This window comes from Mirounga angustirostris, unplaced genomic scaffold (assembly GCF_029215605.1).
Source record: "Mirounga angustirostris isolate CCGP_5_RB_7025 unplaced genomic scaffold, mMirAng1.0.hap1 SCAF_3, whole genome shotgun sequence".
Lineage (NCBI taxonomy): Eukaryota > Metazoa > Chordata > Mammalia > Carnivora > Phocidae > Mirounga > Mirounga angustirostris.
Window position 1 is genome coordinate 158,210,495 of NW_026991711.1, and position 26,766 is coordinate 158,237,260.

Genomic DNA, 26,766 nt, shown 5'->3' on the forward strand with positions numbered 1-26,766 from the left:
TTATGACGAGACCTCAACACATAAAATACTGTCTCCACAGGAATGAGCTGTCACCTTTAAAACCTTCCATTACCTTTGTAGTAATGTAATTGTCTTTAGCAAAGAGCAACCGGAGAGTACTACAGGTGGAATAATGTTTTACACACTTGTGCCAAACCCTACCCCTCCATCTATTGGCTTTCATTTCTCTTCTACGTCATGGAAAGGCTAACACAATTAATTTTAAACAAATTTTTATTACACAAAGGTTGTCACATAATTGGATTATTTCTCTACTTTGTACACAATTATTCTTACTCTCCACAGAAAGGCTGCTTCTTAACTTTTCATCTGGTGATGGCAAACACTAAAATCCTGACTTTAACAGAATAGTAGTAAAGATGCCTCAATGATTTAAGTTGAAAGCAGTACATTGGTACATGGCTCTTGCACTCAGTTATCGGGAATGTACAAATGTCTTTTTATTCAAAAATACAAAATAAATTATCTGTAGGCATGGACAATGACAACAGTAACCCATTATATGTTGTCAACTGAAACCAGTAACTGATGGTTATAGTGATTTTCTTAAACATCAGCCAGCCTTTTCTTCGGTCATTTCCTTCAACTGACTTCTCTGAAGTTATGGTTGAGGAGCACACCCTTGAGCTTCCTCTCACAGTTCATTAATAATGGTAAAGCACTATTCTAGGAATCAGAACATGCCGCCTCCCATGCCACCTCCCATACCACCCATTCCACCCATTGCTGGGTCCTTCTCTTCTTTAGGAATTTCGGTGACTACAACTTCTGCTGTAGTTAACAGAGAGGCCACTCCAGCAGCATCCAATAAAGCAGTTCTTACAACCTGAGAAAAAAGTTTGATAAAATATTACCTTTTTTCTTAGTGAAAAAATGAACAAGACTTAAAGAGTTCTTGAATTTTTAGAAAATGGTCAACTTTTTACCTTAGTTGGATCAATGATTCCTTTTTCCACCATATTCACAAAATCTCCCAGCATAGCGTCATAACCAACTTCTGAGGAACTCTGCATAATTTTCTCAACTATCAATGATCCTTCAACACCTGCATTCTTAGCAATGGTCATTGCAGGAATTTTGAGTGTTCTCTTAATAATTTCTATACCTAAACATAACAAATTTTAGCAAATTTAGTTTCATTCTTTTGTAAAAATTACAACACAATTTTATTTGTGAGACTACTGATACAGGAAAACCCCAACTGGGAAATTCCACAGGTCAAATCATTCCCCCTGAAAGACGTGATTACATCTTTCATCTATTCTCTGATTATCAGTGCTATTCTATCTTTGTTATTCTGGAAATTGCTTTGTGATGTATTGTTCTATTTGACAGGCAGCAACAATATTCTAACAGACTAAAATGAGGCTGCAAATCAACTCATTTGTCAGGCAGTTTTACCAATTTTTTGATCTTCGTTAGCTGGAGTTACTGAGTCCAGGGCTGGAATGCAGCGGAGCAGGGCACAGCCCCCTCCCAGAACAATGCCTTCTTCAACAGCAGCGCGCGTAGCATTGAGGGCGTCTGTAACTCGGTCTTTCTTTTCATTCACTTCAACATCACTTGTCCCACCAACCTAAAGATTAAAAGAATTCCAGTTAGTATGGGCTTCTCCCATTCAAGATGCTGACTGGCAAGAGTCACTAAAAAGCACTGGGTTTACTTTAAAAAAAAAAAAAAAGTAGAAAAGGTTGCCTATTTGTTAAAAGTGACTGCATGATTAAACAGCTAATAGGGAGGTGCCTGGTTGGCTCAGTTGGTTAAGTGACTGCCTTTGGCTCGGGTCATGATCCTGGAGTCCCGGGATTGAGTCCCGCATCGGGCTTCCTGCTCAGCGGGTTGTCTGCTTCTCCCTCTGGCCCTCCCCCCCTCATACACTTTCTCTCAAATAAATAAAATCTTAAAAAAAAAAAACCCAAAAAACAGCTAATAGGGTGAATGCAGGGTCCCACATCAGTCCAATACCAAAGTGCTTATTAAGAAAACACTTTTTCCACAGGAACACTCCTAAGTTCAATTCTGGTTTTAAGGAAGGACAGTATTCCAGCAAAGAAATTTTTATATAATACATATATAAATATATCCATTTCCCAAAACATTTTGGTTACACAGCACTGTTAGGGAATACCACAGAAACAAAATCATTCTTGGGATCAGAACCCAAGAAGCTCATTCACAACAATGAATTTTACCTTCAACACAGCTACTCCATCTGAGAGTTTTGCCAGACGTTCATTCAGCTTTTCCTTTTCATATTCACTAGTTGTGATATCTAACTGCTCGATGATTTCTTGAATACGTTTTTCAATTTGAGCCTTGTCACCTTTTCCTTTTAAAAGCATCGCATCATCTTTGGTCACAATGACCTCTCCAACTTTTCCTAAGTCGTGAGGCTGAACGTCTTCGAGATTTAGCGTCAATCCTTCTTCCCCAAACACCTACACAAAAACATTTAAGAATGAACCAGTTGCAAGTTTTTCATTATACCAAGTTTATCAATAATATATCATGCGGGTATTTTGATGAGAGAAACATCTTGTAATACTGTATTTCTTTGAAATGTGAGATTTCAAGACAACTGCTAGTCCAGATAAGACTCGATCAAGTTTTCCACTACATTTTCCACTTCACTTAATCCTCAATATTAATTAGCTTTATTTGAGAAAAGTATAAACTCAACTTCTCCAAGGGTCATTTTTGGTGGACCCGGGACTAGGCCTTATACTTAAACTCTTAAGTTCTAGGTCTTTTCTACTGTATTCTTGAAAACAGATTGGTCAATAACCCTATTCTGGGGCTAGACTCATGGTAAGTTAGAGAAGGGACCTTAGCACTATTTAATCGAAGCTTCACCTCGCAGACACCTAACAGAAACACAGAGTAAGTAAATAGTTGAGATAGTAATATCTGACATATCTGTGACAATAAAATCTACCTATAAATTTTAGGCCCGGGAGTATAAAAGATTGAGTAAACCAACATCACATATATTTTACTTACTACACCACCAGTAGCAATAGCCATGTCTTTAAGCTGGTTCTTTCTATTGTCACCAAAACCTGGAGCTTTGACTGCCACAACCTGAAGACCAACTTTTAGCCTGTTAAGAACAATTATTAGTAAGAATGAGATTTAAATCTAATAAAAATGCTTGTCTAGTTCTTAAGTACTAAGATTACTTAGGAAACCACTTTTTTTTTTTTAAGATTTTATTTATTTTTTTTGAGAATAAGAGACAGCGTGAAGGGGGAGGCAAAGAGGGAGAGGGAGAAGCAGGCTCCTGGCTAAGCAGGGAGCCCAATGTGGGGCTAAATCCCAGGACCCAGGGACTATGATGTGAGCCAAAGGCAGACATATAAGGAACTGAGCCACCCAGGCACCCCTGGAAACCTCACTTTTTACAATTTTTTGCTTCCTAACAACTTTTGGTCAGACAAGATGAGCAACTTCCCATTCATCCATATTTGCCAATATCCAATTACCTTCTTCACTAACTGTTGACCTTACTCTCCAGTTAAACTGAACCCAGGAACATAAATGTTAATGTAAGCAAAAAACTTTTAAGTTAAATACAGTGATAACCATTTTATAGATTGTGAAAATCAGAACAATTACTAATTATTAAATGTGGGGGATCTATTAAGCATTTATCCCTATGGGTTCTATTTAGTATTAGATCAAGTTACTACTGAAGTTTGAGCAAGTAGTGTTCTTAATTCAGTTCCTTTATAAATGTAAGAAGCTGATAATAACATTAAGGTCACATGCAATTTTATTAGGTAATGAATACCTAGAATATACAAAGACATGTCCACTCAAGACTAGATTGTGAAAGAGAAGGAGGGGGCACCTGGGTGGCTCAGTCAGTTAAGCGTTTGCCTTTGGCTCAGGTCATGATCCCAGGATCCTGGGATCAAGCCCCGCGTCGGGCTCCCTGCTCAGCGGGGAACCGGCTTCTCCCTCTCCTCCCTTCTCATTCTCTCTCTCTAATAAAATCTTAAATAAAAAAAAAAAGAAAGAGAAGGAATATTTATTTTTCTTTAACGATTTTAGCTATTTATTTGACAGAGAGACAGTGAGAGAGGGAACACAAGCAGGGGGAGTGGGAGAGGGAGAAGCAGGCTTCCCACAGAGCAGGGAGCTCAATGTGGCACTTAATCCCAGGACCCCGGGATCATGACCTGAGCTGAAGGCAGATGCTTAACAACTGAGCCACACAGGCGCCCCAAGGAGTATTTAAAATTCAAGACAAAGTGGGTCTATTTTATTAAAAGCCAAATAAAAATCAGAGGGATAAACTCTGATAGTATGCCAAATAAATCAGCCATCCAATATTACAGATACCAGTAAAATGGCTCAATGAAACTCTATTGGCCTGTAGGTCTACATTTGTTTTTTATTTTGGCTTCAAATCCCACAATCTCATAAGGTTTTTCATAACCCAAAAAGCAAATCCAAGCTAACAAACATTCCAGGATGAAATGAAATTGGAAAGTATTTTTTTTTTAATAAATATTTTATTTATTTATTTGAAAGAGAGAACACAACCAAGGGGAGAGACAGCAGGAGAGGGAGAAGCAGACTGCTCGCTGAGCAGGGAGCCCAACATGGGGCCTGATCCCAGGACCCCGGGATCATGACCTGAATTAAAGGCAGACGCTTAACCATCTGAGTCACCTCAATTCTAAGAGTAGGAAGAATATGTACTTTAATAATGCCCTAATATTCTTTTTAAGCCTTTTTAAAAATTTAAGTGATCTCCACACCCCATTGGGACTCGAACTCAACCTGAGATCAAGAGTCACATGCTCTTCTGACTGAGCCAACTAGGCACCCCAATAATGCCCTAGAATTCTGTTTATAACATTAACTACCTGTCTTAAAGTCAAAAGTAATACATTATAGATTAAGAAAGTGAATAGACCTCAATTTATCTTAGACTGTCAATTTCTCTATTTCAGATCATTAATTTAAAAAATTTTTTAAATAGATTATATAACATAATGACAAATAAACTTTGATCTAGAATTGAAAAAACAGGTGCCTGGGTGGCTCAGATAAGCATCTGCCTTCAGCTCAGCAGGGAGCCTGCTTTTCCCCCCTGCTTGCGTGCGCTCTCTGACAAATAAATAAAATCTTAAAATAAGATAAAAATAAAAAATAGAAAAAATATTTTAACTTACTTCTTCCCATGCAAAATTAATCGTGAGAATATTTCTCCAGAAAAAAAAGTCCTTTCTTCAAAACAACTGTAAACGTTTATAATAAAAAATAGACACCACATACGAAAGTAGGCTATCTTATGAAAAAGTCACACAAAATATTAAGGGCTTTCAAATAGAACCCATTCAAAAAGAAAGAACCATTGTAACTGGACCAAGAGTTTATGAAGCACACCTATATTACACACAACGCTAGATACTAACACAAGTGGTTCGATGTGGAGGTACATAATGGAGATTTCAAACATCAAAATAAAAAACTGCTTTTCATTTGGAAATGTAAACCAAATACCATGGCCTATTACCTATTCAAAACGAGTGTACTCAGAGCTTCTCCATCAACATCTTCAGCAATTATGACCAAGGGCTTACGGTGAGCATTGGCAATTTCAAGAGCGGGTACAATGGACTGGACACTAGAAATTTTCTTTTCACTCAAAAGAACATAGGCATCTTGGAATTCACATTTCTGACCTGCAAAAACAAGGAACATTTCAAAACTTAAAAAACTAACAATATTCTGAAAACAGCTGTAATTTATTTAAATGAAAAAGCTATAAACCATAGTTTGAGTACATTTCAAGTGACTAATGAGTTCATGTTTTCCCTTTCATTTCTCATTTACATAACTTTTGGAATATATAATTTTTTTCTCTTAGAGATATGACCTGATAAATGCTTACAGTCTGACACATGGCAAGCTGTATTTTTTTTTTAAATTTCACTGACTTACCTTTTGATGTATTAATAAAGTATGGAGAAATATAACCTCGATCAAACTTCATGCCTTCAATAATTTCTAATTCATCATTTAGTGTTTTTCCATCCTATAAAAAAATTAGTTACATGAATTTCATTAAAGAAACAAAAAATTATAATGATAGACCAGATTAAGAGACCCCACTGATTACGAGGGATCCAAGCCCCTAAGTATGCAAATGCTCTAGGGCATCCAACTCCCAATTCTGCAAAAATTTCCAAAATGCATATTTGAATTTTTACATCTAGAAGACAGTATCATTTAAGTTAGAATGCGTTCATTCCTGACAGCACAGGCTAAAAATTCACACAAAACGCTGTTAATTACTCTAGTGTACATAAATGCTAACGTTATGCATAAAGGAATCAAATATATGAAACATACAGTTTAAATTTTTGTATTTAAAAACTGTTTTGATCATCAGACAACTCATTCCAAGCTATTATTAAAAACACTTGCCTTTACTGTGATGACACCCTTTCTTCCAACCTTTTTCATTGCATCGGAAATGATGTTGCCAATTTCTTTGTCTCCATTTGCAGAAATCGTAGCAACCTACAACAATCAAGTCACTCTTCCAAGTTAAAAAGATAAGGCCTGCATCCCCAATCAGCTCCCCTCCGTTTCCTAGTAACTTCCAAAGTGATACACGGGGGCAGGGGGTGGGGTGGGGGTGTGGGAGGAGGAATATGAACAAGGATGATATGGTCTAATAGTTCTAAGCAAGTGTTGGTTCTGTTTTCAGTTATTTTTAAATTCATCATTTGGCTACATTGTTATTAAAAGATATGAAATAAACACAACTATTCTTTTTTTAAAAAGGGAGGCTTCACCACCTGGAAAAAGTGGCAATATTCTTTTTTTTTTTTAAAGATTTTATTTATTTATTCATGAGAGACAGAGGGAGAGAGAGAGAGAAGGAGAGGGAGAAGCAGGCTCCCAAGGAGCAGGGAGCCCGATGCGGGACTCGATCCCGGGACTCCAGGATCACGACCTGAGCCGAAGGCAGTCGCTTAACCGACTGAGCCACCCAGGCGCCCCAAAAGTGGCAATATTCTAACATAACAAAAAATTATGCACCTTTTGACAAATGGCTGAAGAACATTTTGTATAACAAACAAATGAGTTTTACTCACAGCCACGTAGAACTAAAGTGACAGCCCACTAAGACTCTAGTCATGGGGGCGCCTGGGTGGCTCAGATGGTTAAGCTTCTGCCTTCGGCTAAGGTCACAATCCCAGGGTTCTGGGATCGAGTCCCGCATCCGACTCCCTGCTCAGTGGGGAGCCTGCTTCTCCCTCTGCCTCTCTCTCTCTGTCTCTCATGAATAAATAAATAAAATCTTAAAAAAAAAAAAAAAGACTCTAGTTGTGGTCACTGCATTATTTTCAAACGTTTTGTAGCAGTAAGAAGAAATGTGTTCAATGTTAGTGACTGCTTGGTATCATTCTGACACTGGTATGTGATTATGAAATAAAATCACGTTTATCATAAAATATGAAAAATCCTTACCTGAGCAATTTCTTCAGGGGTTGTCACAGGTTTAGACTGCTTCTTAAGTTCAGCAATTACAGCATCAACAGCTAACATCACACCTGATTAAGAATAAATGCCATTACAATGCTTATTCTCTCATCGTTCCTCGTCAAGTAAAAATTTCAATTCATGTTAAATGTTTTAATGTGTTAATAAGCCTATACAATGCTTCTGTGCCAGCACTTTTCTTAATCTCATGGAGTTGAATGGCATGCACTGAAACAGGAACTTTAATAAATGAAGACTCACAGAACAAAATTATTTTGAAAACTGGACTAAGGGAAAAAAACTGTATAATTTCAAGAATCTCACCACTCAACGCATTCTGTATAAACTATTCCCAATCCAATCATGTTGCATGTTTCCAACAGGGTCACCCAATACTTCCCTCAATTGAATGACACAATTATGCCCCTACAGGTTTTAATTATCTGAAATTTCCTCATTTAATATGTAACTATAAGCAAAATATTTGTTCTAACAGTCAACAGCATCACAACATGGATTTAGGATCACCCAATTTTGTTCAGTCGGGATAGTGCTGGCTCTTCCCTTATTTTGAGAAATGTAACTTCAAGAAAAAAATCCAAAAAAAGGCATGTAGTAACAATCATTTCTTTGGAGAAGTAATCTTAATAACCTCAATTAATACTTGTCCATGATTTACACTCAGACTGCTTTTTTTTTTTCCCCCAAGAGAAGGAAGAGAGAGCGGGGGAGGGGCAGGCAGGGGAGGAGGAGGGAGAGAGAATCTCAAGCAGGCTCCATGCCCAGCACAGAGCCTGATGTGGGGCTTACCCTGAGATCATGACTTGAGCAGAAATCAAGAGCCGGACGCTTAACCGACTGAGCCACCCAGGTGCCCCTCAAACTGCTTTTTAAATGTAACATTCATTTGGACCTCAAACATGGAAATAGATGGAATGCTGATACATCAGCGTGCTGGGATGCCAATTCTGACAAAACCTGTTAATAGCATCCCCCTTTACTCTCAAGTCTCCTAATATAAACAATAATATACCCTAGAGATAAGTAGCAATTACATTTTCAAGATAGAAAAACCAAGTTCAACTACATAGCTTAAAAAAAAAAAAAAAAAAGGCAGTGACAGGACTTAAGTCTATATCACTATGGAGCTCATGCTGAGAAGCAGATCTTTAAATTGTGGCCTAGTTCCCCAAAGCAAGCAATAATAAACAAAATGAAGACCACTAATGTACTATGTGCTCTTAAGAGGTAAAAACAAACAAAACCCCCTGCTTTTCTATATATATATTAAAAAAATTTGATTATCCTGGGGCGCCTGGGTGGCTCAGTTGGTTAAGCGACTGCCTTCGGCTCAGGTCATGATCCGGGAGTCCCTGGATCGAGTCCCGCATCGGGTTCCCTGCTCGGCAGGCAGTCTGCTTCTCCCTCTGACCCTCCCCCTCTCATGTACTCGCTCTCTCTCATTCTCTCTCTCAAATAAATAAATAAAAATCTTTAAAAAAAAAATTTGATTATCCTGAGTGACTTCGTTTAGCCCTACTTTGTAATATATCAAAACTGTATAATCTCTCCATGTGCTAATCCCCAAAAGTTTACTATTTTCAAGGTACACAGTACATGCTGTATCTTTCAATAAACTTCCCTTACATGCTGGGGGGGAGGGGGGTTGGGGGCTCAAGACACGGAGGAGAGAAGGACAAGGAATGTCTTAGTTGTAGTTCCCTCCTTAACACCTAGCATAGGACACACTACATAAGCCAGGCATCCAATCACTTTCTGCTGAAGGAAAACTCAGGTTTTTTTTGTTTTTTGTTTTTTTGAGTGAGAGGAGAAACAAGAATCAACTTTTTAAGACACTTCAAAACACTGTGGTGACAATGAAGAGACTTTCCTACCTCTTCTGATTTCCACAGGATTAGCACCTTTGCTAATCTTCTCGAAGCCCTCCTTGGCAATAGAGCGTGCCAAGACAGTAGCAGTCGTGGTGCCATCCCCAGCCTCTTCATTTGTGTTATTGGCGACATCTTGAACAAGTTTAGCGCCAATATTTTTATATTTATCTTTTAAGTCAATTGACTTTGCTACGGTCACACCATCTTTTGTTACTTTGGGACTTCCCCAACTCTGTTCAATAATCACTGTTCTTCCCTATAATTAGAGAAAAAAAAAATGTGACAGAATGTAAGTGCTATTTAGCTTAAAACACAATGAGCAGTTTTGAATAATAGGATAATTACTTGAAAGTCCCAACACAAACTGTCAACTTTTATTAGATCTGCAGCATGAATCTCAAAGGCAAATTCATCAGTGTTCTTAGCTTATAGACAAAATGACCTCTTCTGCCAAGTGCTTAACTTTGCAAGAGATTTTGATAGATAAAAATCCTAGAGACTGCAAGATGTCATCTCATTAAAAAAAACAAAACCAAAAAAACCCCCCAAAGCCCCCCCCCAAATAAACCAAAACAATCTGGTAGATCATAATAAAATTCCAGAATATTCTTCACATAATTTATAGTTTTGTCCGGTGCCTGCTATCTTTGAAAGTAATGTGAAAACTTACTTTTAAACTGGCTTTAAAATTTAGCTACTAAAATACCAACGGCAAGTACAAGTCACTCTTCCAGGGAGGGCTGCTTCAATGTTAAATCTCAATCATGGTGCAAATAGTATTGGCAGCTTCTGGATTTGAACCAAAGCTGCTACTTGTGAGGCATGCCATATTTTATACAGTATATATCAATACTTTAAGCATCACTCCACTGTGCATCAACCTTCAAAGGCCTTCTCAAATTATGTTACCCCTCACTCACCACCTCTTCACCTTAAATGAGACTTAAAATTCTAAATGTGCTTTAGAACAGAATGGACAACATAAAAACACTAAGTAAAACTAGCACCTACAAGCACATGCTTTAAGTACTACATACTAAATTACATACTTCCATCAATGGTACGAACTACTGGGAAAAAATCTAAAATTTAGGCAAGCAAGAGTAAGTCTACCTTCCATTAATTCTACCTTCCGTTTGCGAATCCACTTTGATCTGTGAGTTACTACTCTGTTACATCATACATTATAGGAAAGAAAGTTCCGCAAATTTTAAAGAAACAATTTAAGTTTTAAGACCATTGTATCTAAGTAAAAGAAAAAAAAGATTAAGCAGTAATCGGGAACTCTTACGGGTATATTGAGGTTTCTCAACAATGGATACTATTTAGTAGCTCCGTGTGACTATATGGTATCATTAAAATATTATTCCTTAACTCACAATACTATAAATTACAACAAAATAAAAACAGATACCTTTGGCCCCATAGTAACGGCTACAGCATCGGCTAAAAGGTCTACACCTTGAAGCATTAAGGCTCGGGCATCCGCACCAAATTTTACGTCTTTGGCATAGGCCCGAGTGAGATGAGGAGCCAGTGCTCTGGACACTGGCCTAATTTGGCGAAGGACTGCGGGTAATCGAAGCATTTCTGTGGAGACGGGGGGGGGGGGATATCAAATTAGCAGTACATCAATACCAGCAGTACCCCTGTGTATTACAGCAAACATGACATCTATACACCACAACAGAACAAGAAATGTTAGATGTAAGTTGGATTGACCTCTGCCAGTCACTACACCCAGGCCACGGAAACACGGGTTCAGAACACCAGCTACCTGCGTTAAGTCCCCACGTGAGGCGTCCCCGCGCCTAACCGAGAGCAATAGCACAAAGCACACACCATCTCCTTCCCCAAGGCCACCTACCCCAGCCGCTAAAAACGAGTTAATCTTTCACCGCTAAAATACCCTTAAGAGCAAATCCATTCCAAATGTCCTCCTGAAAAACCAAGTCTGCAGGAAAGGAGTGGTCTATAAACTAGAGCGACCAAGGGAGAAAAAACATTTCTGACGATGCAAAAATCCGCTTAGCAAGATGTGTCTTCATGTATCCACTCGGGGCTACCGTATCAGAGCAGCCCGCAAGGCCGCGAGGCTGGGGGCTCTGGCCCGCCCCACGTGTCTTTCCATTAGGACGCCCTCAGCAAGGTCAAGGGTGGAGAGCTGTCCAGGGGGCCAAAGACGGCTGCGACCACCCTGCCCGGCACTCTGCGGTCGACCAAGACAGGGCTGCAACGGAAAGCCCACGTGAATACAGTCCCCCGATTCCACACGAACTCCCGGGCAAACCCTCCCTCCTGCGCCGTGCCCAGGCGAGCAATCCACGGCGCACGTGATGGGCACCGACATGGACCCGTGAGGCCTGGCCCGGTGGCCCAGGCCTGCGGCGCCGTAGAAATCCCTGGCTCTCGCCTCCCGGCCCAACGAGGCAAGACCGCAGGGAGTGGGGAAAGGGCCGGCTCAGGGATCCCGGGCGCCTGGAGATGGCGGCGCGGGGCGGCCGTGTACCTGTGGGGCAGCTGCAGAGCGTACAGACCGTGAAGCAGGCCGTCGGAGGCGAGTGAGGGACAGAGTGCACAGCGCACACGGCAAAGAGCCCGTGTCCCCTCCCTCCGCCGCTTTCCCCCCGCCCCGCGCCACCGCGTGCGCGGGCGGCTCCCACCCCTTCCCGTCCGCCGGGGCCCGGCAATCGGCACGCTCCATGCGCCAGCTCCGCCCCTCCCTACCCGAGCAGTGCCAGGCCAGCGGGCTCAGCCCCCTCCGGGCCGGCTTAGGCTAGTTCCCGGGTTGCACTCGGTTCCAGAACTTTCCGGGAAGCGCCGCGCTCTCTGTGGGTCAAGGTTCAAAACGCGTCATTTCCGGGAGAGGGGCGAAGAGCTAGGACTTTCACCTCGGCGGGCGGCCTAGAAAAGCCTAGAAAGAACTCCTCTTTTCTTCCGCCTCCGCGTACTCGCGTCAGTAGCCGACGCACAGACCTCGGGACGAATCGCAGCGCGCGTTAGTGCGGCCACCCACTTTTGCGGGGAGGAGCGGGGGGGCGGGAGCGAGCGCGCCTGCGCGCTGGGCGGTCTTTTCCCACGTTCACGTGGCCCGAGGGTCGTACTGCGGCTCTCCTTGCAGAGGCGGCAGCTCCAGAGCAGAGTACCAACTGCGGCGGTCGGCGTCATGGTAAGTCCCGCATGGGCTCGAGGCCGGAGAGCCCGGCTCTGCTTGAAGCCCATGGGCAGCCGGGCGCTTCTCTTTGGGCCTACCTGAAGGGTAGGGGTCATTGAGTGACCCGCGCCTGCAACAATCCCGGAGAGGCCGGGGCCCACGGACCCTTTTCTCCGCCAAGGGCTCTGCACGCGTGTGGCCCGCACGCCTGTGGACCTGGGGGCTGGAACCCCGACGCACGCGCCGCGGCGAACCCGAGTCTCCCGTGAGGCTTTTGTGGGTGTGTAATATCTTGAAAAGCGTGGCTCCAGGCGCAGGGCTTCACTGTTTTTGCTGAAAATTTCCAGAGAAATTTGAGGAAGGAAAATATTTGACCTTGAAATAAACTAAGGTTGCCCTTAATGCTCGTCTGATTGCTGACCAGAGGAGCCAACAACGACCCCTAATATATGCGGAGTGGGAAATTAAACTCAGAACGTAGAGCAAAACATTCAAGTAGTTTTCTTGAATGAATAATCTTGAGTTTTGGCGTTGATTTTGAAAGCCACACGTGCTTTTTGATGTGTAACGTTTATAAGGTAATCACATAACTTTTTGTTTCAAATTTAACATTTCTCTTTTTACAGGCAGGGCAGGCGTTTAGAAAGTTTCTTCCCCTCTTTGACCGAGTTTTAGTTGAAAGGAGCGCAGCTGAAACTGTAACCAAAGGAGGTATTATGCTTCCAGAAAAATCTCAAGGAAAAGTGTTGCAAGCAACAGTAGTAGCTGTTGGATCGGGCTCTAAAGGAAAGGTAAATGGGGCTTAGGTGGAACTATTTTAATGTGAAGTGGAGGGGGAAAAAATCGTTGGTGATTATTAAAAGTTAAATAGCTTTGTGTTATCTTCAGGATCATTTCCTAATTAAGTCACGTCTAATCTGCCTCTTCAACGAAAATGACTGTAGAATGAAGTTGCTTATTTTGTGTGATGGAGAGTTCCAGAGTATTAAAATCAGTAACTATTTGGTAGTCTAGTATGACCAGCGTTTTCTTCAAATTCTAATTTTTTGAAAAAAAAAAATAATAATAATGCTTACGGGTGATCCATGGGTGCTTTTACGAGTTGAGGGGAAATTTAAACTCTAGATTTAACCTCTAGCACTAATTGCCCTAATCTTTTAACAATTTTTGGCCTTAGTTGGAATACTACTGAAAGGAATAGGTTGGACCTAGCCTTAGAGGCATTCTCCAATTGATTAGACCTCAGATTTGAAAGTCAGCCAGAATACATAATAAATGCCTTTGGAGTCAAATACATTAATTGCATTGTTCCAGTTGCCTGTAAGAAAGAAAGTTCTAGCAAGGAGCTATCCTGGAGTCAGAATAGGAAGGCTTTGGGGAGGGGGCATTATACTGCAGTCTCTCTCCTTAAATCTGCACTTTGAAAGGAAATTGAATCATGAAAGAAGTATATGTTCCAAATTCTGTAAATACCTGTTGAATTTTTGTGTATTAGAAGAAGTTAAACTTGACTACTATAATCTGGTTTTTAAAACTGATTGATTTCACGTAGTCTGGAGGTTATGTTAATATTTAACAATGAAAAAGTTAGCTTAAGTTAGCTTCACCATTATAACTGAACTTTACTCTGAAATTAGGTTTTAGTTGAAGCCTCCATGTATGCATTGTTTCAGAGTAATTCTACAGTGATATTTTTGAGCGAAGAACTGATTATAGTGTAAATCATATCACTTGGTCACCAAATCCTTTTTTAACAGTTGATTTGAATGAGCATATTTAATTAATAAAAGGTGTAAATATTTGGTGAACTAGGTGTTTTGCTGATAAATATCCTTATTTTTTTTAAGGGTGGAGAGATTCAACCAGTTAGTGTGAAAGTTGGAGATAAAGTTCTTCTCCCAGAATATGGAGGCACCAAAGTAGTTCTAGATGACAAGGTGTGTAAACTTATTATTTCTTAAAAATAATTTGTGGGACTCAGTTAAGCGGCTGCCTTCAGCTCAGATGGTGATCCCAGGGTACTGGAATTGAGTCCCACATTGGGCTCCCTGCTCAGTGGGGAGCCTGCTTCTCTGCCACTCCCCTGCTCGTGTTCTCTTTCTCTGTCAAATAAATAAAATCTTTAAAAAGTTAAATATTTATTACTAGTTTTCTTAACTAATGGCTTCTCTATTTGCAGGATTATTTCTTATTTAGAGATGGTGACATTCTCGGAAAGTATGTGGACTGAAATCATTATTAAAATGGCATGAAGTGAAGCTGCCCATTCCAGTGAAGTTGTGAAATCTTTCATCATGTAAATAATTTTCATGTCTCTCTTTTATAATAAACTAATGGTATCCAAACTAATGATATCCAGTGTCTCCAAAATTTAGTTTTAGTGTACTGATAAAAATATCAGCAAATAAAAATGCATAAATGAGTGGTTAATCTTTATTTGGTGATTTAAGATGGTTTTAGGGTTCTCCAGTGTTGTTTTTTTTTTAAGTAACCTGCAGAGAATTCTGGGAAACAGGCTTTCCAATCTTCACATTGAATTTAGCTTTATTGCACAGATTATTGATGCTGATACAAAGCCATGGATTTACACTTACATTTTTAAAAGCAGTATTTTAACCTCATGTATAACAAGCTTATATTGAAGTATAGTTCTTCATTTGTGGAATCTAGTGTTAAATATCTTGTTTCATAAGTATTTAGAAAAAATTAGTGAAGTTGCCCAGTTTTTAATACTTGATACTACTAAATAATTTACTTTGAAAAAAATCCATGGAAGGTTTAATAGCTACCACTGGTTGAATGCCTTTTATGTGCCAGGTACTGTGTGCTAGTGATTACAGCTAACACCTCAGGAGCATTTTCTATCCACTGGCTACTGTTGTGGGTTCTTGGTGCAGATCACTTGCCTTAATCTTTCAGCAACCCTCTGGGGTACAGTCATTCTCATCTTGCGAATGAGGAAGGTAAGGCACACACAGACAAACACACCACACACACGTTGAGTAATAATCAAGCACAGTAGGAAGTGGCAAAGGCAGATTTGGCAGTCCACCTCCAGATGCTGCTCTCTAAAACTTCGTCTGTGGTTACTTTGTCAGATAATTCTAAGCATTTGACACACATTATCTCAATCCTGGTTGATAACCACTGCGATCAGGGATGGGTAGTACCTGAGTGGTAATTATTGGTATCTAGTTCATAATTTGTTGAATTTAACAAATAGGAAACGGAGTTAGAGCTGGACAAATAGCTTGATTTAGCTATAGCAGCTAGAGAGAGAAGGTTTGGACCCAAACAGTCCTATACCAGACTTGATTACCAACCCCTAAACTGCCTCAGACCAGCTATTCTTGGTCAAATTTTCTAGTTTTGGTTACCTATAAATCAGTCTGGTGATCATGTCTTTTAGAGTGTGCCCTGTATTTGTCTTACGGAATTGAAATCTAAATGAAATTGTAAATGGCGGGCACCTGAGTGGCTCAGTTAAGCATCTGCCTTTGGCTCAGGTCATGATCCCAGGGTCCCAGGATTGAGCCCCACATCAGGCTCCCTGCTCAGTAAGGAGCCTGCTTCTCCCTGTCTGCTGCTCCCCCTGCTGTGCTCTCTCAAAATCTTGAAAAAATTGTAAATGGCGTGGAGTTAAGTCTCAACTTTCGGTCATGTCTTCATCAGTAAAGTGTGTATTTACGTTAATGTGTTGGTGCCATTTGGTATACTAAGGCTTAATCTTTGTTATCCTCAGTTACAAGAATTATTAAAAGTTTAATTTACAGCACTGTAGTGGGTCATCAGTTTCCTATTGTCCCCGAAGGACAGCTAGATAATCTGTTTTGCTCTTTATAACCTTGTCAAGCATGGATTTCCCTGTTTTACCAATGAGAAAACTGACTCAATAGATAGGAGGAAACTTCTTCAAGGCTCCATGGCTGGTAAATTGTAGTTAGGCAACCAGTGCAGAGGCCATGTTCCCCAATTCTGTTTTTCAAACACCCAAGCAAATGAGTTTGAGATAAGGCAATAGTTTCCAAACCTTGGATCATCCAAGCATGTTTAAAATTTCAGGACTCCCATTTATAATTCTCCTAAATTAGAAGGATGGGGGGGATTTTTGTTTGTTTTGGTACCATAGAAATGGTCCCATGATGCTTGTCTAGCAAAATTTCTAAAGAAATAATTTTAGTTTGTGAGATTATATGGGAATTAATAGGGAAAAGAATTTTGGCATGAGAAATTTAGGGCAAAAAAAGGGTGCTGAGGGTGTGGAACCACGTTTCACAACATTATGCTGTCATTTATCTTTTGGTCAATAAAAAAATAAGGTAAAATAGAATTACAACTGGAATTTTTGTGATTATACTACCATTTTTGAGCATTTGCCATGAACGGTTCTAGGCATTTAATATATAATCTTGCTTAATTACATGTAATCATAGCAACCCAGTGAGGTGGATATTCCTTGCCTTGTAGGTAAAGAATAACTTGCTCAAGGTGACACCCCTTTTAAGTCATAGCTTGGGATTGAACTCAGGTTTGTCTGACTCCAAAGTATGCTTCAAGGGGTGCATGGGTGGCTCAGTCGCTTAAGGGTCCAACTCCTGATTTGGGCTTGGGTCATGATCTCAGGGTCATGAGTTTGGGCTCCACACGTGGCATGGAGTCTGAGATTCTCGCTCTACCCATCCCCCCTACATTCGATCTCTTTCTCAATGGATAACATCTTTAAAAAAGTGTGTCTTAAACTATTCTACACAAAAAATTGGGGAAATTGAGAATAAAATTACCCGGAAGCTATTGTGTTGCATGGGTATTACTGTTAACATGGTTTTCCCTCCTATTATTCCAGAAAGTGTATGCTTTACAAAAACTTTTATCTAAAAAGTTGATTATAAGATTTCATCTTTATTTTATTATAAGAACACAACATGAGATTTATCCTCTTAACAGATTTTTAAGTGTACAATATGTTATTGTTAATTATAGGCACAGTGTTTTAACAGCACATCTTTAGAACTTTTTCATCTTGCTTATCTGGAACATTATGTCTTGATTAGCAGCTCACCATTTCCCCCTCCCCTAGTCCCTGGCACCTACATTCTACTCTGCTTCTATGAGTGACTATTTTAGATAAGTGGAATATTACAGTATTTATCCTGTGTTTGGCTATTTATAATGTCCTCTAAGTTCATTCATGTCACATATTGCAGTATTTCCTTGTTTAAAGCTGAATGTATATACCATGTTTCCTTTACTCATTTTTCTGGTAGATGGACATTTAGGTTGTTTCTACATCTTTTTTTTTTTTTTAAGATTTTATTTATTTATTCATGAGAGAGAGAGAGGCAGAGGGAGAAGCAGACTTCCCGCAGAGCGGGGAGCCCGATGCAGGACTCGATCCCAGGACTCCGGGATCATGACCTGAGCGGAAGGCAGACGCTTAACCATCTGAGCCACCCAGGCGCCCGGTTGTTTCTACATCTTTAGCTCTTGTGAATAGTGCTGCAATTAACATGGAAGTGCTAATATCTTTTAGAGATTCCTGATTTCAGTTCTTTTGGATAAATATGCAGAAATGGGATTGCTAGATAGAACTATGGTAGTTCTGGTTTGCCTGGGTGGCTCGGTTGATTAAGCGTCTGCGTTCTGCTCAGGTTGTGATCCTGGGGTCCTGGGATCCAGCCCCCCACCAAGCTCCCTGCTTAGCGGGGAGTCTGCCCCTCCCTCTCCCTCTGCCCCCCCACCCCCGCTCATGTCCCATCCATCTCTCTCTCTCATAATAAAATCTTAAAACTATGGTAGTTCTATTTTTAATTTTTTTAAAGATTTTATTTTTTTTAAGTAATCTTTACACCCATCACAGGGCTCTAACTCACAACCCCAAGAACAAGAGTTGCACGCTCCACCAACTGAGCTGGCCAAGTGCCCCTCTATTTTTAATTTTTTGAGGAACCTATATACTGTTTTCCATAGTGGCTGCAGCCTTTTGCATTACCATCAATGAACATGGATCATAAGGTTTTATATATTAGAGGTACTAACTTGTCATATTTGTCCTAATTTGATGTGCAGTTTTTGTTTCTAGCTAGTCAAATCTCACTTCTCGTAGTTTTTAAAATTCTGAACATTTAATTAATCCATCATTTATTTACTGTATGGTCTATGTGTCTTTTTTTTAAACCAATGATTAGCTTGTGTCAACTTTATCCATTTTACCCACCACCACTACCCCACCTTGAAATTTGAGGTATCACCTTTATTGTACATTAGATTTTTAAATACATCTACTTGTGGGTTTTATAGCCTTGTTCCATTGATTTCTCTATTCCACCACATTGTATTCAATATAAATATAAACTTTTATATTTAAGTTTGATACCTGATAAGGCAAGTCTTCCCCTGCACTTACCTGGTTATGAACATTTTTAACCTTCTTGGTAAGGACTACCAGTTTGCTGCTCTCCAGAGTGATACCAAGTCATGCCTCTTCCAGCAAGTTGTTGTTTCACTGCACCCACACCAAAATGGAGTTTTGAACTTTTGATTTATTTATGTGAAGAGTATTTACATGGTTTCCTTTACCGTTAAGCAACCTTGTAGAGAAAGCCCAAACAAATCTAAGCTATGATCCTGTGTTGCTTACATTATAGTTATATGACATGGACAAATCACCTAACCCCTCTTAGTTTAAGAATTAACTGTAAAAGGAGGGGACTAGATGTCCCTTCACATTTTGAGTCAGGCCTGTTATTTTTTTCCTTAAACTTTGATTTTATTTAAAAATGGGTAGGGCGCCTGGGTGGCTCAGTCATTAAGTGTCTGCCTTCAGCTCAGGTCATGATCCCAGGGTCCTGGGATTGAGCCCCGCATCAGGCTCCCTGCTCAGCAGGAAGCCTGCTTCTCCCTCTCCCACTCACCCTGGTTGTGTTCCCTCTCTCGCTATGTCAACTAAATAAATAATCTTAAAAAAATAAAAATGGGTAACATTCACATAGTTAAAAATTCAAAAGGATATACACTGAGGCACCTGGGGAGCTCAGTCGGTTAAACGTCTGTCTTCTAGTTTGGTCATGATCCCAGGGTCCTGGGATCGAGTGCAGCATCGGGCTCTCTGCTCAGCGGCGAGTTGGCTTCTCCTCGCTCTGTGATCTCTCTCACTTTCACTCTCTCTCAAATAAATAAATAAAATCTTAGGGGCGCCTGGGTGGCTCAGTCGTTAAGCGTCTGCCTTCGGCTCGGGTCATGATCCCAGGGTCCTGGGATTGAGCCTCGTGTCGGGCTCCCTGCTCGGTGGGGGGCCTGCTTCTCCCTCTCCCACTCCCCCTGCTTGTGTTCCCTCTCTCGCTGTGTCTCTCTCTGTCAAATGAATAAATAAAATCTTTAAAAAATAAATAAATAAAATCTTTAAAAAAAAAGGGGGGGATATACACTAAAGAGATATACACTGAAAAGTATCCTTCCCTTCCCTATCCCCCAGCCACAGACTTCCATCCTTAGAGGCAACTAGTGTTACATTTTATATTTTCAGGGGTACCTTACCTATACATTTTATGTGTGTGTGTGTGTGTGTGCGCACGCATGTGCTAGGGCACATATACATATGTGTCTTATGTATGTGAAATATATATATTCATTTTTTCTTTTTCAAAAAATAACATTCCATACACACCATTTGGCACCTTTTTAATATTGTCTTTGGAATGAATCTACAGAGAACATAAAGAGCTTTTAAAATTTTCATTATAGCTATATAATGTTCTATTATATGGGTGAACCATAATTTAAGCATTCTCCACTGATGAATATTTAAATTCTAGTCTTATGCTATTGGAAATACTTCTGCAGTGAATAAAAGTTTTGCATAAATTACTTGCATATGTGAACAAGTATATCTGTAAGATTAATTGCTATGTCAAAGGGTATGTGGATTTTAGTCATATGTGTATATACATACCCATATCTCCAAGTTGCCCTTCATAGAAGTTCTATCAATCAACAGTCCTACCAGCAATGGAGACTGATTGCTTCCCAGCCTCAATAAGAGAGGATGTTATAAAGGTTTTATTTTGACATTCTTATAATTTTACTTTTATCATGATGAATGAGATGAGCATCTTGTGTTTGACAGTCACCTGTTTCCTTTACTGTTAACTGACTATTCCTATTGGCTGTGAATATCTTCTGCCTGTCTTTCTATTGGACAATTGGCCTTTTATGATTTGTGTGATATCTTTATTTATTAGGGAAATTGGTTCTTTGTGATAAGTTTTTCCCTCCAGTTTATCATTTTGGCTTTGATTCTGTTTATGCTTTGAACTTGCAGGAAGTCATTTTGGTATAGCTGAATTATTATTTTCCATTTATGGCTTCTGGGTATTATGTCAAACTGAAAAGTCTTTTCTAATACTTAAAGGTTCTTCCATGGTTTCTATAGGTGTTTTTATAGTTGCAGTTTTTTATTTCAGTCTTAGCTTTATCTGGAGATTTTCCTGTTGTAAGACATAAGGAATGAATCCAACCCCCTTCCCTCTTACAGATTAAGCCTAGTTCTTTAAGATACATTAAAATTTAGCCCAAGTCTTACAAAATGGTCTTTCAGTAGCAGTTAGCCTGGAGGCTTGACTTGGAAAAAGCATCAGTGGGTACTTACTTATCTGACTTGAGTGTTAGTTCAAAAACGCCAGTTTGTTCCTTTTAAGTCATTCATTTTTTGAATGTGTGCCAGGTACTGTTGGAGATACAGGAATGAATAACATTGGGAAGGGAGAAGTAAACAACTAAATTAATAGCATACTTTTTTTTAAAAAGATTTTTATTTATTTAACACAGAGAGAGAGAGCACAAGCAGGCAGAGCGGCAGACAGAGGGAGAGGGAGAAGCAGGCTCTCCGCCGAGTAGGGAGCCCAATGCAGGGCTTGATCCCAGACCCTGGGATCATGACCTGAGCCGAAGGCAGCCGCTTAACTGACTGAGCCACCCAGGCGCCCCAATAGCATACTTTTATTTATTTGTTAAGTAAAGTCTACCCTCAACGTGGGGCTCAAACTCAAAACTCCGAGATCCAGAGCCACATGCTCTACCAGTTGAGCCAGCCAGGTCCCCAGCACAATTTTAGATAGAGATTCATGTCATTGAGAAAATAAAGATAGAAAGTGCTGCTAACTTCATGAAAGACATTAGGTGCCCTACTGATAACAGGAAATGACAATAGTCTGTTGTGATTGGTCTCTTCTGATCACATTTTCTCTTCCTGAAAGTTCAGGAACTACTGTATTATCTATTGCTGAGTAACAAATCACCCCAAATTTAGTGGCTTAACACAATTATAAACATCTCACATAGTATATGTAGTTCAGAAATTTGGGAGCATCTTATTGGGGTGGCCCTGATTGGTGGGGGTATCTCTACCATTGTCCAAAAATTTGTCTGGGGCTTCCAAGATGGTCCACTCACAAGCTGGCAAGTTGATGCTTGCTTTTGGTGGGAGCCTCAGTTTCTCACCAGGAACCCTCATAAGACTACTTGAATGTCCTCACACATGGTAGCTTTCTCACCCAGGGCAGGTGAGCTAAGAGAGCAAGGCAGAAGTCACAATGTCTTTTATGACCTAAAACCAGAAGTCACACATCATCATTTTCACAGTATCCTATTATACAGGTTAGCCTAATTTAGTATGAAAGAGAACCACACAAAAATGTACATACCAGGGAGGCACCTGACTGGTTCAGTGGGAAGAGTATACAACTCTTGATCTCAGGGTCATGAGTTTGAGCCCCGCATGGGGTGTAGAGATTACTAAAAAAATATTTTTTTTTTAAAAAGTGTACATACCAGGATATAATAATCATTGGGAGCCATCTTGGCAGCTGGCTACTACAATTACCAATTCGGTCAAATATTCTAGAATTCTAGAGAGAAAAGTGAGTTTGGTATCTTACTCATCTGCAGTCAAAGTTGTCTAAGTTGGAACTCTTTTTAATATGTTCATTATTTGTTCAATTTGTTCAACTATGAACATACCTCCCCATACTTCTCTGCTGCCTCAACTTTGCTTGGCCTGGGATGAAATCTGCATCTCCACATATCTATACTTTAAGGCACATTTCGACTACTTCATGCATCATTCATAGTGTTGTCAATTTTGCTCTTAGGTTGGCTTCCTTCAAGCCAACATGGTTGAGGCAGTACCAAACTTGGCAATGTTCATGGGCCGAAAAAAAGGACCATCTCTTTTGGTATCTCTTCAAGAACAAGAAACCTTTCTCCTAACCCTAGCCCTAACCCTTCCTCCAAACCTTCCCCAAAGGCCTCCATTAGATATCCTTTTATATCTCTTTAGGCTAAAAGGAGTCAGATGCTTACCATTTAACTAAACCTTGGCTTAGGCCAATAGGGACTCAAACCTCAGCTAGAGATGGGTTTACCTTTCCCCAGTCATATAAGGAGAGATGGATACTGAGCAAGATAAAAGTATGTTTGCAAAGAACATGTGTGAAGGGGAATGGACAGCAAGTAAAAGACTTAAGACTTTTTTTTTTTTTTAACTAGGCTCCACACCCAGCATAGATCCCAGTGCAGGGCTTGAACTCATGACCCTGAGATCAAGATCTGAGCTGAGATCAAGAGTCAGATGCTCAACTGACCGAGCTACCCAGGGCACCCTAACATGTTTGCTTTGTAGTATAGTAATCTACAGTAATCTACATATCACCCTTCCCCATTCATTTTTAAACTCTTTGAGGAAAGGAGCTTATACATCTTATTTATGTTTCTCAGCACTTGCTCATTGCCCTACACACAATGGGCATTCACTGTTTTACTTGGATTTTAACATTCCCCAAAGAGAATTTCATATAGGATAGATATTTTTGAAATTACTTATGGTATTTTAGATTTATAAAATATTTTCTTGGGGCGCCTGGGTGGCTCAGTCTGTTAAGTGTCTGCCTTCAGCTCAGGTCATGATCTCAGGGTCCTGGGATTGAGCCCTGCATCAGGCTTCCTGCTCAGCAGGAAGCCTCCTTCTCCCTCTCCCACTCCCCCTGCTTGTGTTCCCTCTCTCGCTGTCTCTGTCAAATAAATAAAATCTTAAAAAATAATAATAATAAAATATTTTCTTCTAAACTTTAATAGAAATCAAGGAAATTTAATTTTTTTTAAAAGATTTTATTTTTGGGGGCGCCTGGGTGGCTCAGTCGTTAAGCGTCTGCCTTCGGCTCAGGTCATGGTCCCAGGGTCCTGGGATCAAGCCCCGCATCCGGCTCCCTGCTCCGCGGGAAGCCTGCTTCTCCCTTTCCCCACTCCGCCTGCTTGTGTTCCCTCTCTCACTGTGTCTCTGTCTGTCAAATAAATAAATAAAATCTTTCAAAAAAAAAAAAGATTTTATCTTTAAGTAATCTGTACACCCAGTGTGGGGTTTGAACTCACCACCTCAAGATCAAGAGTCACACACTCTACCGACTGAGCCAGCCAGGTATCACAGGAGTACTTTTATACTTGCTTTCAGCCTCTATGAGTTAGAGAGAAAAAAGTGCTGTGCATTATTTTCATTACAAATAAAGAAACTTTTTTTTTTTTTTTTTTTTTTTTATTCATGAGAGATAGAGAGAGAGGCAAAGGGAGAAGCAGGCTCCCCGCGGAGCAGGGAGCCTGATGTGGGACTCGATCCCAGGACTCTGGGATCATGACCTGAGCTGAAGGCAGACGCTTAACCGACTGAGCCACCCAGGCATCCCAACAAATAAAGAAACTTTTGATAGTTCTTTCAAAGTCTTACAGTCAACAGGCAAGAGAATCTAGATTTTCTGAATCCCAGCCCAGAGTTTTTTCCATTTGGCCCTATTACCTTTAAAAAGACTATTCCTTCTTTAACCAAAATATTCAAGTAACCTATTAGTACATGTAATTATTATCAGTGCTCATGCTTTTTCTTTTCTTCTTCTTCCTTCTCCTCTCTCACCCCCCCAAATTAACACTGGTTAGAAAATTGTTTTTGTTTGGAGGTCATAATCTGCAGACTGACAGAGGAATTTAAATGTGAAGGTTATGAGCTAGAAACATTTCAACTCTAAAGAACAAGGTTCTTCCTGTGACCAAGGCCAGAGTCGACATCATAATGCAATTTTATCAGACTTTTCAGAGATAAATGCCTGTTCTGTTCCTGAATTTAATACCTACTTCTTCACTTTTTCTCTTGTTCTTTTCAGATGAGATGAAATCATATAACAAATCTGGACTTAAGAGAACATTAAGATGAGCCCCTTCAATTATAGGTAACTGATACTTGCAAATCAGGGACACTACCACACAATCTGAGAAATATTAACTTAATCCTTGGAGTGAGGTAGAGTTGTTCACAGACTTAGAAGCCTACCTAGGACTCTACTCTTCCCAGACCCACCCCATGTCTCTTAGGAAGGCAACATTTGGGTGCCACTTGTCCTAGATTCTCACCATATTTAGCAAGAGAATTGGTGATTGTACATCTGCCCCTACTGCTAGACTCTAAGCAATTTATAAAGATTGGGCCTTTTCATACTTGTACCTCAGTGCTGAACATATAGTGGGGCTTAATAAACATTTCTTGAAAGAATAAATCTTTTGATATACTAGGAGGTAATGTTGGAATTAAGTTCCTTGCTCTGGAAAAATTACCAGTCTGTCCATCTTCCAGAAAAAAGGAATCTTACTTATAGGCAAACCAACTTCCTGTTACCTAACCCCTTTGAGCAAAGTTCCAAGTCACTGACAATTATTCAGTTTTGCACCCACTAGTTTAACCAACCTTTCTTCCATTCCTCCCTCCATTTTTGGAGGCTGTCTGTGATACAGCTCTCAGGCATTCTCAATACACCTTTAGGTGTATTTGATGCGATATCTGATGTTTTCTTCTTTTGGAAATCACCCTAGTATATGCAGTTTTTACCCTGTGAGCTGGCTTCCCATCTGGTATCCTATGGCCTCCCTCATCCCAGATCAAAGATTTTACGTTTTTAAACAGGAAACAAAAGTTTGCTAAAACTCCCATGATTTCATAACGCTAAGAGAACACTTAAAACTTGCAACAAAGGAAATTTAGAATCATGTAGAGATGTACAACTCCCACCATCTGTCAAGGGGCATTTTCTCCTCCTGCTTCTGACTTGCAAAAAATACGAGCTAATTTTGCCTGCCTAACGCAGAATACCAGATGTCCACGCTCTCAGATAATTAGCCTCCGGGTCTTTTATCTACACAACTTGTCGTTGAAAAGGTCCTTGGATTTGAAGTCAGCGGATGGTGGAAATATCATTTGACAGTCTAAGCCCTGGTCTTTTTTGAGATTGGGTCGGTTTCATGCGGGGGGGTCTGAGGAAATTTCCCAGACTGCTGGCCTGTTTTTCCACTTTGCCTGTCTAGGCGGATCTGGGGACAGAATTATGCTTCTCTGGGTATCTGCTTGCACAAGGGTTTACTGAAACGGTCACCATTGTGCAAGCTCTGTCTTTTCGCTAACTAACTTAAGCCCAGGGAGATGCACCAACGTGTTACGCAGGCCTTCCTGACTCCCGCAGCTGCCCTAGGCGCCCGCCGGCTCTCCCAAGGCCTCTCCCCGGCCCCCGCGGCAATGTCGCTCCCTTCCTCCACGTCGCGGCGTGTGAGCCGTCGGCTGTTCCTTCTTTCGTGTCCCTCCCTCCGCCAGCCGGGCCTTTCTGGGACTCCTCCCGGTCCTCCCGCCCTGCTCCGCGCGGGCTACGGCTGATCCGTCAGTTACCGCCCCTCCCTGGCGCCCGGACCCAGAGCGCCGCTCCACCCCGTCCCGCCCCCACCCCGCCCCCCTCTGGCGCAGGCAGACTTCCCCTACATCCGGGTATCGACTCCAGCCGCCCAGACTCTGGCACTATGGTCATGGCGGAGGGGACGGCAGTGCTGAGGCGGAACAGGCCGGGCACGAAGGCGCAGGTACTATCTTTGCACCTTTCCTACCGGGGAACTCTCGGTGGCGACGCTGGCCGCCCCGGAGAGGAAGGTTGGGTCGAGGCGGTAAGCTGGCGGGCAGGGGTACGCGTGCCCGGCCTGCTCTTCCGGAGCCGCAGCCCCTGGGTCTGGCTGAGGCGGCGGTGGCGGATCGCGAGGCCTGCGGAGTCCTGACTTGAGGGTGGGCATGAGGGGTGGGTCGGAGCGGCGGGCCGTGACCGCCAAGGCTCGGGGCTGAGAGCG

At 41.0% G+C, this 26,766-nt stretch overlaps 2 protein-coding genes across 6 annotated transcripts in view; one reads left to right on the forward strand and one right to left on the reverse strand.

The window, feature by feature from the left end:
- Positions 1-216: 216 nt before the first annotated feature.
- Positions 217-12,270, reverse strand: HSPD1 (heat shock protein family D (Hsp60) member 1). Of its 2 annotated transcripts, none has more exons than XM_045868290.2 (12): positions 12,147-12,270; positions 10,834-11,009; positions 9,423-9,675; positions 7,516-7,598; positions 6,463-6,558; positions 5,977-6,070; positions 5,549-5,717; positions 3,022-3,121; positions 2,214-2,459; positions 1,423-1,597; positions 948-1,126; positions 217-847 (listed from the first exon to the last, which is right to left on the reverse strand). In XM_045868290.2, exons 2-12 carry the CDS (start codon positions 11,005-11,007, stop codon positions 695-697), a joined length of 1,722 nt encoding a protein of 573 aa, XP_045724246.1. In that variant the 5' UTR covers positions 11,008-11,009; positions 12,147-12,270; the 3' UTR covers positions 217-694. The 2 variants fall into 2 exon arrangements, with proteins under 2 accessions (XP_045724246.1, XP_045724247.1); XM_045868291.3 differs by lacking the exon at positions 12,147-12,270 and adding an exon at positions 11,929-12,086.
- Positions 12,271-12,378: 108 nt separating this feature from the next.
- The window catches only part of HSPE1 (heat shock protein family E (Hsp10) member 1), a 41,260-nt gene continuing 26,872 nt past the window's right edge, over positions 12,379-26,766 (forward strand). The window contains exons 1-4 of one of the 4 annotated variants that reach the window (XM_054506074.2): positions 12,389-12,588; positions 13,200-13,364; positions 14,421-14,510; positions 14,753-16,348. In XM_054506074.2, coding sequence (XP_054362049.1) covers positions 12,586-12,588; positions 13,200-13,364; positions 14,421-14,510; positions 14,753-14,803 — 309 coding nt within the window. In that variant the 5' untranslated portion in view covers positions 12,389-12,585 and the 3' untranslated portion in view covers positions 14,804-16,348. Of the gene's footprint in view, positions 12,589-13,199; positions 13,365-14,420; positions 14,511-14,752; positions 16,349-26,376; positions 26,509-26,766 lie in introns of those variants that run through there. The other 3 variants (XM_045868293.3, XM_045868292.3, XM_064586871.1) reach the window with 3 other exon arrangements.

Coding starts and splice junctions, on each gene's coding strand:
- HSPD1 (XM_045868290.2), bottom strand. CDS start 11,007: ATGCTTCGATTACCCGCAGTCCTTCGCCAAATTAGGCCAGTGTCCAGA. Junction 9,676..10,833: donor CCGTTACTATGGGGCCAAAG/GTATCTGTTTTT, acceptor CTCTAATTATAG/GGAAGAACAGTGATTATTGA. Junction 6,071..6,462: donor AGGGTGTCATCACAGTAAAG/GCAAGTGTTTTT, acceptor ATTTTTTTATAG/GATGGAAAAACACTAAATGA.